Source organism: Diabrotica undecimpunctata, chromosome 6, assembly GCF_040954645.1.
Source record: "Diabrotica undecimpunctata isolate CICGRU chromosome 6, icDiaUnde3, whole genome shotgun sequence".
Classification (NCBI taxonomy): Eukaryota; Metazoa; Arthropoda; class Insecta; order Coleoptera; family Chrysomelidae; genus Diabrotica; species Diabrotica undecimpunctata.
This window is the reverse complement of record NC_092808.1, coordinates 85,621,962-85,637,881: the sequence shown is the minus strand read 5'-3', so window position 1 is coordinate 85,637,881 and position 15,920 is coordinate 85,621,962. Positions and strand designations below refer to the sequence as shown.

At 32.4% G+C, this 15,920-nt stretch overlaps 1 protein-coding gene across 1 annotated transcript in view; it reads left to right on the top strand.

Annotated features, from left to right (window-relative positions):
* tadr (torn and diminished rhabdomeres) overlaps nt 1-15,920 on the top strand; it is a 179,301-nt gene that overhangs the window by 81,860 nt on the left and 81,521 nt on the right. Inside the window, exons 3-4 of the mRNA XM_072534843.1 lie at nt 224-507; nt 5,682-5,819. Coding sequence (XP_072390944.1) covers nt 224-507; nt 5,682-5,819 — 422 coding nt within the window. The remainder of the gene's footprint in view (nt 1-223; nt 508-5,681; nt 5,820-15,920) is intronic.

Below are 15,920 nucleotides of genomic sequence, written 5' to 3'. Positions count from 1 at the left end.
ACAAAGATTAACAATAATTTATTTCAACAAAAAAATATACGGGCAATATTATAGAAGCTAAATTAACTAACGTGGAGGTCAAAATAGTGGCAATTAAATAAAATTAAAAGAGATATCAAGAAGTACTAAATGCATGTAGCTTGGAATTTGCATCTTAAATCTACTCTTAATTTTTTATTATTTAAAAATTTATCCTTATTACTCTGGGTCTTATTATTTCTAGGACTATGCTCTTCCAGTACACTACAACCGCAAGAACAATACAGAAAAAAGAAACTCTCAGATGTACTGGAGTTCCTCATCCTGTGGTTGGATATCCTGACGGATTTAGTGGCCGGAGCAGCCTGTGCTCGTCTTGCTAGCGCCACAGTTGATTACATAAGTAAAGGGCATTTTAGAGAGTTTCTCTTTGGAATGGAACAACATTCCCTAGGGGAACCATGGCCGGATGTTTTAGGAGTTACTATCATAGTGGTCGTTACAATTTTGTTTATGTTAGGCCTCGAGGTAAGTTGATTATCATATAAATTTTATTATAGGGTGGATTAAGTTTAATCCTTTAAAATTAAATTAAGCACGCGAGGTAAAAAGAATCACGTTTTGTTTATAGCGAAACATAATATATTTATGTAAATTTGTATTTAATATAAACAGTGACTGCGCTGCAATTTTTAGTAGAATAATATTGTTTTAGCAAATATAATCTACTATACAGTAAGTGGCAAAATTGCGTCGAAGTACAATATATTTATTATTATATACGGTATAAGCTTATTTTCGTATCATCATATAATATCATCTTTTTGTATAAAAATTTTAAGCCAATTATAATATTAAATACTATTTAAATGGGAATAAGCCACAGTTAAAGGTTAAAATACGTTTATTGACGTTTTAATTTCCACTTCGGAAATCGTTCTCAAAATACAAAATGTATTGATTGTTTGCAAGGAGGCTTCCCTTTTTCTTGGTCTCAAAAATTGGGTTTTTTTAAGGAACCCTGTTTCAGTTAGAGCGTGGAAGATCCTCATCGCACCAAGAACGACATCACTTCTAGAACGAAATTTTCTCCTTCCCAAAAGTCTGACTAACATAGTCTAACTCATTTGTTTGCCTCTAATCAAAACGTATTCCCTCTACCTTCAACTTACAACATCTTTGTCTCTTACGGTTGTCGTTGCTCTAGCTATTTTTCTTTCTGTTTTTTCTTCTTGTTTGCTGCACAGAAATAGTAAGGTACATTAATCCAACCTAGTTTATTTTCAATCATTCTCTTAATTATTTCTCCCACTGTCACAAAATTTACACTTATCTCCCTTTTCATTTTGTTTCTTTCTATATTCCTTCCTACAATTCATCGGTTGCACTCCAACATCGCATGTGTCACAGTGTCTGCGTGTCAGACTGTCATGGATAGGCATTTAGCCATGTGACCCTTTCCAAACCTAAAGAGGGCGGCTACACAATACCCGTGTCCGTTGAGCACCTGCTTAAGAAAATAATCTAGTCGCCAGGGACCACAGTCCACCCAATCTCTTATGTTCAGGATTAGCATTATTGTCAACTGTGCCACATCCTCTGTGTTGTTTCCTTCTTTATCTTTTAATTGATTTTTTTCTTTCTTGTTTTCTCCAGACCATGGTGAGGTCTAGGTCTCTCCTCTTATATACCTGTTTTCTTTCCACTGCCATTACATGCAGCAGACCACTCAGTGATGGCCTACAAGGCGGCCACGGATTCGAGTACGTCTGTATGCCACTCTCAGCAGACCTGTTCATTCATGTCCTGAGCCTCCATTAGGCACAACGTCACTCCCAGGTACTTTACGTATTTTTTGGGTGTTAGAAACGCCTCTGCATGTTGTACTTCCAAAATTTGGTTGTTCCTTTTCTCCTTCAGAATAAGGGTTTCAAGGCGTTATCTCGTTTTCACTGCTGCGAGTTTCAGTCCTTGCTGTGTCATCTATTTTTTTACGATGCCGGCGCTGCCTGTATTCTAAACCCGGTATTTGAGATCTGCTCATCCCGCGCCACTACCGTGTTTAAAAACTTAACATTTCTACTCTTATTACTAAGTCGTTTATAGATTAACTGCCAGTATGTACATTTTGTTTTACTAAACTAAATTATTCAAGAAATAATATAAATAATTAATAAAATAATAATGACAATTGAAATCAATATTTTGATTTATTTGGGCTGAAACAGATAATTGAGTATGTGGCGTTGTTGAAAAGAACTTGAATTTATGTAGTTGTTACCTACTTAACTCTAACTGAACCCCCTTAAACCTATATAAGTTGTTCACTTTATTAAAGAGAAGCTGGGTATCAAGGAATATATTAGATGTTACGCCCTCCTTTAAGATACCGACATAGCGAGTGGTTTCTCATTCAAAATAGGCATAAAATCTAAAACCTCCATCAACTTATTATTTATTAAGGAAATTTGGCCACCTGGTGTAAACATTAAATGGTCTTCAGAATCTTTATAATCCGAATCAATGCCTTCATCTAAGTCAAATATGAGTCCAAAGAGCATCAGAAGCCCCGTTAGCTTGGAAAATCCAATTACCATTTTAAACAACAACAAAGTGAAGTGTAAAATACTAAAATAACCACAGACAAGCAGGCCATCAAAATTTGTAAATCTAAGAATGCTTTCCATTCTCGAACCATCGACAAATCTCGAACCTTTGACACCACCAAGAGTTAGATTAACCAATAACTCGAACAGTCGATATCTTCTAGGCAGATTAAGGGAATCGGATATCTTGAATGCCATTAAACTACATCTTGCTTTTCTATACGACCAACCTGTTTTAGTATATCACGAAGGATTCACCAACCCTAGAGTTAAACTTCTTTTACCTTCCGAAGGACTTCCCACTAAGATTAAAGATCTACGAAAAATCCTTCTAGAATTTAACGATGTCTATAAAATTGGTCCAACTGAGGTGAAAGCTAATCTTGCTGCTTTTAGGTCCTTTCTTACGTCGAAAAGAAGTATTCACCTACAAAAATTAAGGGAATGTCACCGAAACTACTATTCCGTTGCCTCTCCAAAACAAAATTTTTAAATAATATGACGTATTCTGTGAAACAAGAAACCTTAAATTATTATAGTAATGACAACTGTGGCATGGTTCTGATACATATTTGTTCTAAAAGATATAAAACAGATGAATTATTTTTGTTTCTAGAGAAATTAGGATTACCACCGATAGTTGCAGTTACTAAGCACTGGCTTGAAGTTAACGAGGCCTTTTTTTATAAAATGATTGACCAAGTTCAGCTCATAGTGGCACCCTAATTATTTCTACAAATAAAGATTTCTCTTCTAGAACAAAATATGACTTTCTGTTGAATAAATCCTTGTTTGAGTTTTCATTAGTTTATAACAAGAATCTTAATCTATACATTCTTTGCATTTATAGGTTACCTGATTCTTCCACTGAACTATTTTTTTAGGACCTGGTAAATTTGTTAGACGACCTGCCCAATAACAGCAGAAAGATTCTATGCGGTGAATTGCATATTAATTACGCTGTTGCTTGTGCTACTCAATTATCCTTGGTCAATATATTCGAATCGTTTGGTTTCACAATGCACGTTAATTCTCCTACAAGCGTTACTTAAACAACATCTACCATAATTGATTATATTGTCATAGATTTATCACCCCTTGATTTATGTTCTACAATTATTAATGCAAGACTATCTGATCATGAAGTAGTATATACCAAGTTTAATACTCTTAACAACACTACTGTACATCAAGGAATTTACTATCAATTCTTTGTCACTGAATATATCTCCAAGCACACCTATCCAAAACTTATTAAAATAGATAAAAAAATGTACTCTAAGAATCGTCTGGGAAGCACTTAAAATGTTGCAAGGGAAACTTGGTTCATAATAAACGATCTTCGAAAACTAACACAGCTGAAACATTTTCTCTTTCAAACCCTGAAAATCTAAATAAATAGTTCGGTAATGTGAGTAAAAATATAAAATCAGCTATTTTGCCACAAGAAAATCCCATTTCCTATCTCTTCAATTCAAAAAATGTCTCGAATTTATTCTTTGTAAGACAAATAATTGATAAATCTGAACTGATCCAAATAATCAGTAGTATCAAAAGCAAAAAATCTTTCTGTATTACTGATGAACTATCCATAAAAATGTTGTTAAAGCTTCCAAATCATGTGTTGGAAGTCCTGGTCTTACTAATTAACGATTCCTTTGAAAAAGGTATATTTCAGAGTGTCTTGAGACATCCATTATTATTCCTTTTTATAAGGGTGGTGAAAACTCTAATGTCTGCAACTATAGACCTATTGCCTTACTACCGGTCCTATCCAAAATTATTGAGAGAGTATAAAAGCCCGACTTATGTCCTTTTTTGTTGAAAACAATATCTTATCACAAAGTCAATTCGGCTTTTTATCTAATAAATGTACCTGCAATGCTATGTTTTCTGTACTACATGAGGTCTATCAAGCACTTAACAATAATCTTCATACTGCCACTATTTTTTGTGACTATGCCAAAGCTTTTGATTGTGATAATCACGACATTGTGATAAAAAAAAACGAAACTTCTACGGAATTCGAGGTATTTCTTTGAATTTGTTCCAATCTTACAGTCATCGATTTATATAATGTATTTATTTATTTTAACAATTTTTGTACTTCCGGAAGTACCTACATAAAACTGCATAATATCCTTGTTATAGATTTTAATGGAATTGAAAAAGTTTACATATTGTATACCGGACTTCCCTTGTTGAGTAAATAGACTCTTACAACTATTTAGTATTGCTAATTTCATGATGATCGCCCCAGCATTTTATTGTGGAGAAAAATTAATAAAACGCTAGTATACCTTTTCTTTAAAAAAAGGAGAATTTGGGGTCATCTTTTTGTTTTTAATATTATACATTATTATACTGTCATGTAAATCTAGGCCAATAATGGATACTTATGGAACAAGGGTATTAAATAGATATTTATGCCCAGAGGGCGACGATGTTACAAACCCTAGGGCCTCTGGCCCGAGGGTTTGTAAGTCGCCCGAGGGCATATACATCTATTAATACGCACGGTGCATACAAACTTTTATGTCATACTAGTTCGTTATTGCATCTTCAAATAAATATGTTCTAAAAAAAATCCGAAAATTCGATTTCATTTTAACAATATATTTACTAGTAGACATTCTATCGTCCGTGTTATGTTGCTACGCTACAGAAATTCTGTCAAACGTGTCAAACTAAAACCGTGAAAATGCAAGATATTTTTCAGATCTAACTAAGCAATAAAAAAACAATAATAAACTAGTATGACATAAAGTAATAAAAATTATTAAATTTCAATTTTTTGTGTTTTATATAAATATATAAAGGCTTTACAGTCAATTAGTCTGCAGATTTACGAATACTAATTTAAAATGCATGATCCGATGTGTTATTAGAAATTATTATTAATCATTAAATGTAATAAATATATAATTGTAGGTTATTTTTAAACATATTGTATATTTTTCGTTTTTAATCAAAACATGAGTAAAATATCTAATATGTTCTCTGTGATGGACTGGCCTCCCAACTCTCCATAAATTAGAAAAAAAATATATATATAAATTCCATGAAAACATATAACTTTTTGATATTTTGTTTCAGAAATCTCCGACTATATCCGTACTCATATTAATAACGTTAATATCTACTTTTATATTTTTTACAATTACTGGAAGCCTACATACTGTGATAAAATTCCGAAAATGGTGCGAAAATTTTAAAATACACACTTTTAGAAAGGTAAGAGGTTGTAAATTATTGGATTTTGTCCTAATACTTATTTTATATTATATCATTGGTATTTTATGTAGGACAGAAAGAAATTTAGTTTTTACTATTTTTTTTTGTTAATAAAAATGGCTGTTCTTGATTTAAACTCTACCAAATACTATATTATTCTATTATCTACGTATATTAAGATCCATTTTTTGGGGATTCCACTACGAGGTGTCGAACGAGTAACATCGTTTTATATTTTGTCGTGCTTACTAAAACATAGTGCAAAAACAGTGAACATAAGTGTACCTTCAACTACAAATAAATGTATGTATAATTCACTCATTACTAGTTGAGGTTTGTTTTTGTTTCAACTGATTAAAATCACAAAAGAAAAAATTTAAACAGGATTGCCTTAGAACCGGCAATCTATTTTTATTTTAAAATGAATAAAAAGCTGAAACTTTACCATAACACATAGAAGCTAAATTATAATTTCAACTAAAAACGCAATTGCTTTTGACTACATGAGCAGTGGCGTACCAAATACCAAAACAGTAAATATGTCTCAAACACAAAACCAAGTTTTATCCTATGTATCAGTAGCGAAAACAATTCCACGGCCAACTTTCCCAAGCAAACATCAAGCCATTGTGATGCATGCCGAAGAAAATCTGAAATTGTACGATTACGTTAAAGCTATAGGTGATATAATAGGCCCTAAACAAGTCTCCTTTGCATCTAGGATATCAAACAATCGCATTTGTATCTATCTTTCTAATACTAATCTTGTTGACCAGCTCATAGATTCACATCCTATAATACAGATAGGAGATGTTTCTTTAAATATCCGAAGACTTATTTCCTCTGCTAAAAGAATAATTATATCTAATGTATCTCCGTTCTTACTACATGACATAGTTGAAAATAGCATTAAAAATCTTGGACTTCGCATCGCATCTCCTATATCCTATTTAAGAGCAGGCATTCCTGGGGACGAATATTCACACGTATTAAGTTTCAGACGCCAAGTTTACGTATACCCTCCCTCCGAAGATTTTGAATTACAAACATCAGTACTTATTTCCTTTGAAGGGAATGAACACAGAATCTTCCTTTCTACAGATAAAGTACATTGTTTGTTTTATCTGTAAACAAACAGGACATATAGCCTCCAACTGTCCAAATCCTCCAACAGACAATACACTCCCAACCGAATATATACCAACAAGCCCCAACTCATCCATAAAAATTTCATCTCCCTCTACACATAATGCCATAGAGCCACAAATCGAAAATAAAGACTCCAACACTGAAACTCAATCCAACACTGAAACACAATCAGACCAAATCGACATAACACAAATATCTCAAAAACGAGGACACTCTGAAATAGAAACTCCTAGTGAACTAACAAGCCCTGAAATTCCTGAGAAAGAAGCTCAACCATTGTTAGATATGCTTCCTCCTCTATCAGCTTCCCCCAAAAAAGGTCTCAAAGCTAAGAAAAAAAAAGCACAAACCTGATACTCCAACAGAATTAGTATTAACCGAAACCACCAAGAGAACAATCCAAGAAGCATACAAAAAGAACCCACAAACCTTTAAAATACCCATAGACAATTTCTTTTTCTTCCTTGAAAATAGTTTTGGACATTCTGATCCTTATTCGGAAGCGAAAAAGCTCACGGATGATGTAAAAAGTCTACTTTTAAATCTGCATACTATATATCCAAATCTTTCAGATAGATCCTTAAAAAACCGATTTACCCGTCTAAGTAAAAAGATCAAGAAACAACTACAACTAGAATCCTCTGAAGCCACAAGTTTATCAGACCCAATTTCATCAAGCGATCTAACTGACGATGAGTGCCTTTCCGATCGATCCCAAAGGTCGCAGCACTGAAAAATCCCCCCTTCTAATATTCTTCTCATTCAATTTAATCCAGTGGAATTGTGATGGGTTTTACCCCCATCTAGAAAATCTCCAACTGCTTGTTGCTGATACTTCACCCGATTTCATTTGTTTGCAAGAAACCAATTTCTCTAAAAACCATAATCCATACCTTAAAAATTACGTTGGCTACCACTTTATACGAACATCACACGCACGAGCTAGTGGTGGAAGCTCCATATTTATTTCTACAGATATGTTCCATCAAGAATTTCCCTTAACAACAACTCTAGAAGCCGTTGCCGTTACTATTTGGTGTCCAAATAAAATCGTAATTTTCAACGTATATATTCCTCCCTATTATACCCTAACAGCTCTCGAAATTACAAATCTAACTAACCAACTTCCTGAACCATTTATCTTAGTTGGAGATTTTAATGCACATAGCACTATGTGGGGCTCCAGTAATACTTTCGGTAGAGGCAAAATGATTGAAAATATCATAATCAATTCCAACCTTAATTTTCTAAACACTGGAAGCAGCACATACTTTCATATTCAAACAGGTACTCTCTCTTCCATTGATTTAAGCATATGTAATCCAGAATTATCTACTCATCTTACATGGAAAACACTGGAAAGTCTCTACGGCAGTAACCATTTTCCCATTTTAATTTCTAACAATGATAACTCACAAAGACAAAGCCAAATTAAGTGGAAAATTGCTCACGCTGACTGGGATCTATTTAACTTAATTGTCAAGGAACAAACAAATGAAATCTCCTTTACGAATTCTGCTGATGAAGATCTTAACATGTTGATTAATTGTATTATAACTTCTGCTGAAAAATGCATCGGTAAATACTACTTTGATCCCTCCAAAAAATATGTTCCGTGGTGGAATGAATCATGTAAACTAGCTATAAAAGATTGTAAAAAAGCATTAAACCGATATCGTAAAACTAGAAACCAAGCGGACCTAATAAATCTTAGAAAACTAAGAGCTAAATCTAAGCGAATTGTTAAAGAAAGCAAAAAGAACTCATGGAACAAATACATCAGTAGCATAACTTCCGACACACCTTCTAGTCAAATATGGACTAAGATAAAACAGATGAAAGGTAGATATACAACATACAAAATTCCAGCCATTATAGAAAATAACAGTGTCATAACTGATGACCAGCAGATTGTAAACACACTTGCCAAATACTATTTAAATAAATCTAAACTTGATAACAACTGTACTGGACCAACAAACATAAAAAATAAAGGTGTTGTACGTCCAAATTCCAATGATCATCCTGTCAATCTCCCACTAACAATCGACGAATTAGTCGAAGCTGTTAACTCCCTGAAGATCAGTGCTGCAGGGCCGGATGGCATTCCATCGATATTCCTAAAAAATCTACATGAAGATACCCTAATAAAGTTACTAGAATTCTACAACAACATATGGCTAGGTAACCAATTTCCAACACTTTGGCAACAAGCTATAACAATTCCACTCAAGAAAAATGATACTTCTGCCAATACAACTATGTCATTTAGACCCATCTCATTAACGTGCACACTTTGCAAACTCCTGGAAAAAATTGTCAACAAACGCTTACTTTGGTATCTTGAAAAACATAATATTATCAATACCGCTCAATCAGGATTTCGTCCAAATCGTTGCACGATCGATAATCTTATCACTCTTCAATCCGATATCATAGAAGCATTTTCTAATAGAAACGACCTTATAACTGTCTCACTCGATATAGAAAGTGCTTTTGACACAGCATCAAGGCCGGCAATTCTAGAAAAACTTAAAGAGTCTAATTTATCTGGAAACATATATCTATTTGTTGAGAATTTTTTAACTAACAGAAGTTTCAAAGTTTCTGCAAATGGTAAAATGTCTCCCTCATATATCCTGGAGACAGGAGTACCTCAAGGATCAGTCCTCAGCACAACCTTATTTTTACTGCTTCTTAACGACCTTAGTTCCTTAGTACAACCCCCTGTCAAACATAATATCTATGCGGATGATCTAGTTATTTACTGCTCGGGTAAAGTAACAAGCTCCACTAGCACTCTTTTGCAAAATACTATTGATAACATTTCTCACTGGTCTAACAACATTGGTTTTAGCTTCTCGCCTACAAAGTCTAAAGTGATTAACTTTAGCAAAAAATATAAACAAACTCTTCCACTCATAAAATTAAAAGAGCATCCACTACAAGTAGTTGAAAATCACAAATTTTTAGGGGTAATTTTCGACAAAAAATTAACATGGAAGAGACATATAGAAAAAACTAAAGCCAGTGCCTCAAAAAATATAAATCTCTTAAAATCACTAGCCAATCGACAATGGGGAGCCGAAGAAGAAGTTCTATTAAGTTTATACAGAGCCCTAATAAGATCTAAGTTAGACTATGGATCGATATTATATATGTCTGCCCCTAAAACTTATTTAAAATCACTAGATACAATTCAAAACACTTCATTAAGAATATGCCTTGGAGCCTTCAGATCTAGCCCTACAGAAAGCATATATGTCGAATCGTGTGAACCCCCTCTAAATATTAGAAGACAACGTCTACTAAACTCCTATTTTGCTAAGGTCTCTGCAAACCCAAATAATATATCATTCCAACTTATTAAAAATTTTCAATTAACAGGAGCACACAGTAGAGCTACTGCCAATTCATCACTACAGTTTCTATCCCCACTCTTAGAAAATTTTGACCTAAATCTTACCACCCCCATTAATCAGCCCAATACTCCACCTTGGCTAAAAATATTACCTGACTTTAACGTAAATTTGTGCAGATATAAGAAAATGGAAACCTCCACGATACTCATGAAACAAACTTTTAATGACATAATTAATAGAGGCAAGTTTGATAACATAATATTCACAGATGCATCTAAAGACGAAGAAAGTGTCGGATGTGCTGTTACTTCCACAAATAACAGACTAGCAATGTATAGACTACCCAAGATTACCAGTATATTCACAGCAGAACTCTACGCCATACTTAAAGCTCTGGAGGTTCCAATGCAGGGTACCAAAAACTTAGCAATCTGTACAGATTCATTATCATCCATAAATTCCATTAGAAAAATCTACACATCAAATCCGTTAGTTAATGAGATCCACGAAAGATGTACAGCACTTGCTAAATCCAACACTTCGGTTTCGATGATATGGAATCCTTCACATGTTGGTATTAAAGGAAATGAGAATGCTGACCACGCAGCAAATGAAGCACATTGCTCTGACCTTACAGATGAAAAATGCCAATTGTTTCAAGATATAATAATTGAAATTAAAAAGTTATCTACCTCAATGTGGCAAAATCAATGGAACAGGTGCACTACCCAACTAAAGTCCATCCAACCAAACATTTTAGGACCTAGAATTTTTTCTACGGAAAGAAAATCGAAGACCATCATTAGAAGGCTTAGAATTGGGCACACCCGGCTAACCCACGGATATCTGATGGTTCCAGAAGAACCTCCAAACTGCCAATATTGCAACTCCCGTCTAAGTGTACACCATATACTTGTGGAATGTAACCAGTACGCAGCAGCACGGATCAAACATGGTATCCACGGAAGTTTATGTGATATTTTAAATTCCAAAAACAATATGTCTAATGTGATAGAGTTCCTTAAAAACTGTAAATTATATCACCTGTTGTAATTGTATCACCTATCTATATTTTAATTTTGTATTCATCTGCTAGTTTTGTATTTTCTTTTTTTTTAGATATCAATGTAACTTAATTTATTGTTTTCTGTAATACAGTTCCTCGTGTCAATGGCCACAGCAGCCGAGACATGTATTTTGAAATAAAAAAAAAAAAAAAAAAAAAAAAGATCCATTTAAAAACTAGAAAAAATTTTTCGATCCATATTCACATATTAAGTGTCCGCATCACTCTCCAGCAAATATTATTTGCACTTGCTACAATTTTCAAAATATGTCACAAGTAAATGCTTTGCCTAACCTTAATAATAAATTTTTAGATCTAGTTTTCTGTACTCAGAGGGATGCAGTTGTGTCGATTTCAACTGATATTCTATTGAATACTTCGCAACATCATTCAGCTTATACTATATTGTTACATGCAGCCAATTTAAATTTGTTTCTTAAATATGATGTCTTCTATCATGATTTTAAAAAATGTAATTATCAAGTTTTAAATGAATATTTAGCTTCAATTCCTTGGAACAAGGTATTAGATGAATCAGATGTAAATTGCTGCTTAGAAAATTTTTACCATATTTTATATGATGCCATCAATATGTTTGTTCCTATCAAACGGTTTAAATCATTAAACTTTCCAGTTTGGTTTTCGCGAGAATTAATTGAGCTTGTCATACAGAAAAAAATAGCTCACAGGAATTTTAAAGCTTCAGGCAACTCTTATGAGGAGTTTTCGATGTTAAGGGAAAGATGTAAATCATTACAAGCAGTATGTTATAAGAACTATTTAGAGAATATTCAAGCAAATCTTTCAAGTAATCCCCACTCTTTTTGGAGGTATGTTAGTACTACACGTGGGTCTAGTGCTTATCCTAATGTAATGTCTAATAAAGGTGGGGATGTAATAGCTCAGAATGGTGATGAAATAGTTAATCTTTTTGCCAGTTATTTTTCAGGTACATATAATGATGGTGAGTATAATGTACCTAATTTTAAATTGGACTATAGTGTGGATTTTCAGATTCTGAAGTTTAGTGTGACTGATGTTTTCGAGGGGATTATGAGTTTAAAAACTACATATTCTTCAGGACCTTATGGTATACCTGTAGCACTTATTAAGAACTGTATTTTTTCCCTTTGTAAACCTTTACAACAAATTATCAATTTATCATTATCATCATCTGTATTTCCACAATATTGGAAAAATAGTTTTCTTACACCCATCTATAAATCTGGCAATCGCGAGTGTGTTAACAACTATAGAGGTATAACTATTCAATCAGCAATCCCGAAACTTCTTGATAAATTGGTATCGATAAATCTCACCTGGGCTTGCAGAAACATAATTATTGATGAACAACATGGATTTTCTAACGGGAAGTCAACAGTAACAAACCTTGTCAATTACCAACAATACTTGTTGGGTGCATTTGAGAATAAAATTCAGGTCGACAGCGTTTACACTGATTTCTCAAAGGCCTTTGACCAGGTTAATCATAATCTTTTGGTCCACAAACTTCATGCATCTGGCTTTGGTGACCTCATTGTTAATTGGATTAAAAGTTTTCTGATGGGACGTACACAGCAAGTACGGATTAACAATTATATTTCAAAAGAATTGCATTGTTATTCTGGTGTACCACAAGGGTCTCACTGTGGTCCTTTGTTTTTTAACTTGTTCATTAACGATATTGGTAAGGCTATCAAAAACTCACACTTCCTGCTATTTGCTGATGATCTTAAGCTATTTCGTTGTATACATAATAAATCGGATAGAGATCTCCTGCAAGATGATGTAAATAATATATTTTTATGGTCAAAACAAAATGGTTTAAGCTTAAATCCATCTAAATGTTCTTGTATTTCATTTGGTCGTATAAATAATTTAATAGCTAATAGATATGTTCTTAATGATGTACTCTTGGATTCAGTTACTGAGATAAGAGATTTGGGTGTATTATTGGATTGTGCATTGACATTTAGAAGCCATTTTCTTAAAATTAAGGAAACAGGATTTCGTAATCTTGGTTTTATTTATCGTAACAGTCATGATCTCTCACCTACTGTGTTTAAATTATTGTATTGCTCTCTGGTACGCTCAGGTCTTGAATACTGCTCTGTTGTTTGGTCCCCATTTCATCAAGTATACATTGATGGATTGGAGAGCGTTCAGAGGAAGTTTCTAAGATCTTTAGCTTTTAAAGCACATATTAATATAAAAAATACTGATAATTATTTCATAGATTATTCTATAATAATGTCTCAATTTAACATTACTACATTGAAGAACCGCAGGTTGAGAGCTGATATGTTATTTTTGTTTAAAATTATAAACAACTTTATTAATTGTCCTTCGTTATTAGCCAATGTACACTTAAACACAATACATAGAACTCGACATACTGCACTCTTTTATATTCCTTTTTATAGGACTGATTATGCTCGTCATTTTCCCTTGTCGAGAATGCTGAGCTCTTGCAATGACCTCCTATTGGATCCTTTCTGTACAAACATTAACGCTTTCAAAAGGCAACTTGAGAATGTAATTATCAATCTAGATATGTGATATTTTTATATATATATATATATATATATATATATATATATATATATATATATATATATATATATATATATATATATATATTTTTAACTTTTGTGATTTGATATACTGTTTTAATGTACAAATTTTAACTGTTTACTTGTTTCTTTGTTATTGTTTGATGTTTCTTATTGTTCTATATTGTTCTAAAATTCTATATTGTTTGATTGTGTACATGATCTTTACTTTTTACCATTTGTTGTATTTTATTGTAAATGGTTCTACCGTTGAAATAAATAAATAAATATTAACAGAACCAACGTTAACCAGCAATTTTGTTTATTACATGTTTGTTCTATTTTCACTTTTACTATTAAGGTTATGATGTTATCTTCAAACTTAAAATTGTTACTCTTTGCCGTTAAAACATTTTTTGATTTTTGACGACAGGACAATCTGATCAGAAGATATCGAATTTTTACCGTCGGATTGATAAAATTTTTATTTAGCTGACATTCAAGATCATCGGTTGCTTTAAGCATTATATTTGAGAGAATGTTTCATTTTATACAAAAAGTGCTTATAAACATTTTTAGTCAAAATTATTCAGCTAGATTTTTATTTAAAATATTTTTTGCTGCAACGTACAGATTATTTCTAAATCGATTCTTTCCGTTTTTCCTCTACAAGGGTAGAGCTGGTTTTGGGGATGTCAGGTAGGAGTAGTAAATTTTTTTGCATATTTTTGTTGACCCAAAATTAACATTCTCAGAAAAATTCAGACTGTTTGTACGATTTTTAGAGTTTCAGTTTCCTTTTTGTCTTTGATGACTGAAATATAAATACATTTATTTATTACTAAATAAAGCGTATTTGGAATTTATTGTTGCATGTTTTAAATGTCTCCATTCGAGTTACATTGGATTAAAATTAAGAAAATTGCTTCATTGGAAGCTGAGAAAATATATTTTTTACATATATGGATTTTGAAATATAAAATTCAATTTTCTTCATTTTATTTTTTTTTCGAATTTTTCATGCTAAATACTGATATTTTTTATTATTATAATACATTTATAAAAATATTTTTAAGGCATAAATTTTTTTATCAAATGGCCTCTTAAATTTTGCCCTGATTTTAATTTCATAAAGGGCTTTAGATAGGTAAAGTGCTTCTTATAAGAAAGAATTGGCAAACTTCTATACGGTCTATTTTTTGTTGTGCAAGAATTTAAAAAATGTCAGTATTTTTAAATTTAGATTAAAAAATTATTATGCGAAGTCGATTGCATCGATTTTAATGAAAATTTGGTAAGCTGTTTTATTACGATTTTACTCCAAAATGAATTGTTTTAAATTTATAAGCAAGAAAAGTAGAAATGGTGTAATTAGTAATTTTTAAATATGTTAATTCTTTTCCTTAATGTTACCTACCTATTTCAGAGGGAGGATAAGTCAATCAATATTACTGAAGTTATCAAATTACTTTAAAAAAAAATCAAATGCCACCTCTCGCATCCACATCAAAGTCTTGTCTACTAAATAACCTTCTACATATGCCAAATTCTTGTCTGTTGAGGCATGTTGTCGCTACTTATCAGTCAGCTTCTTTCTTCCAATCTTAAATTTTCGATACCATTTCTTGGCAGTAAAATACTATGTCCAATAGTAATATGCAAATATCTATGTCCATACACAAATTGCAACAAATGCCATTTTCTTTACTGAATGATCTAAAACTGTTGAGCAATTTTATTATCTTATTTTGTAGCGATTTAGTCAGAGTTATCTACATCCAATAGATCTACTGGGCGTTATAAAATAATAAAATTTAATTTAAGAGTCAAGACACAAAAAGTTGATTTTTGATGTAAAATAATTAGGGAAGCAGGAATTCAACAATTTAGAATTCCTTATGTCTCGTTTGGCGATTGACCACCCGATATATATATATATATATATATATATATATATATATATATATATATA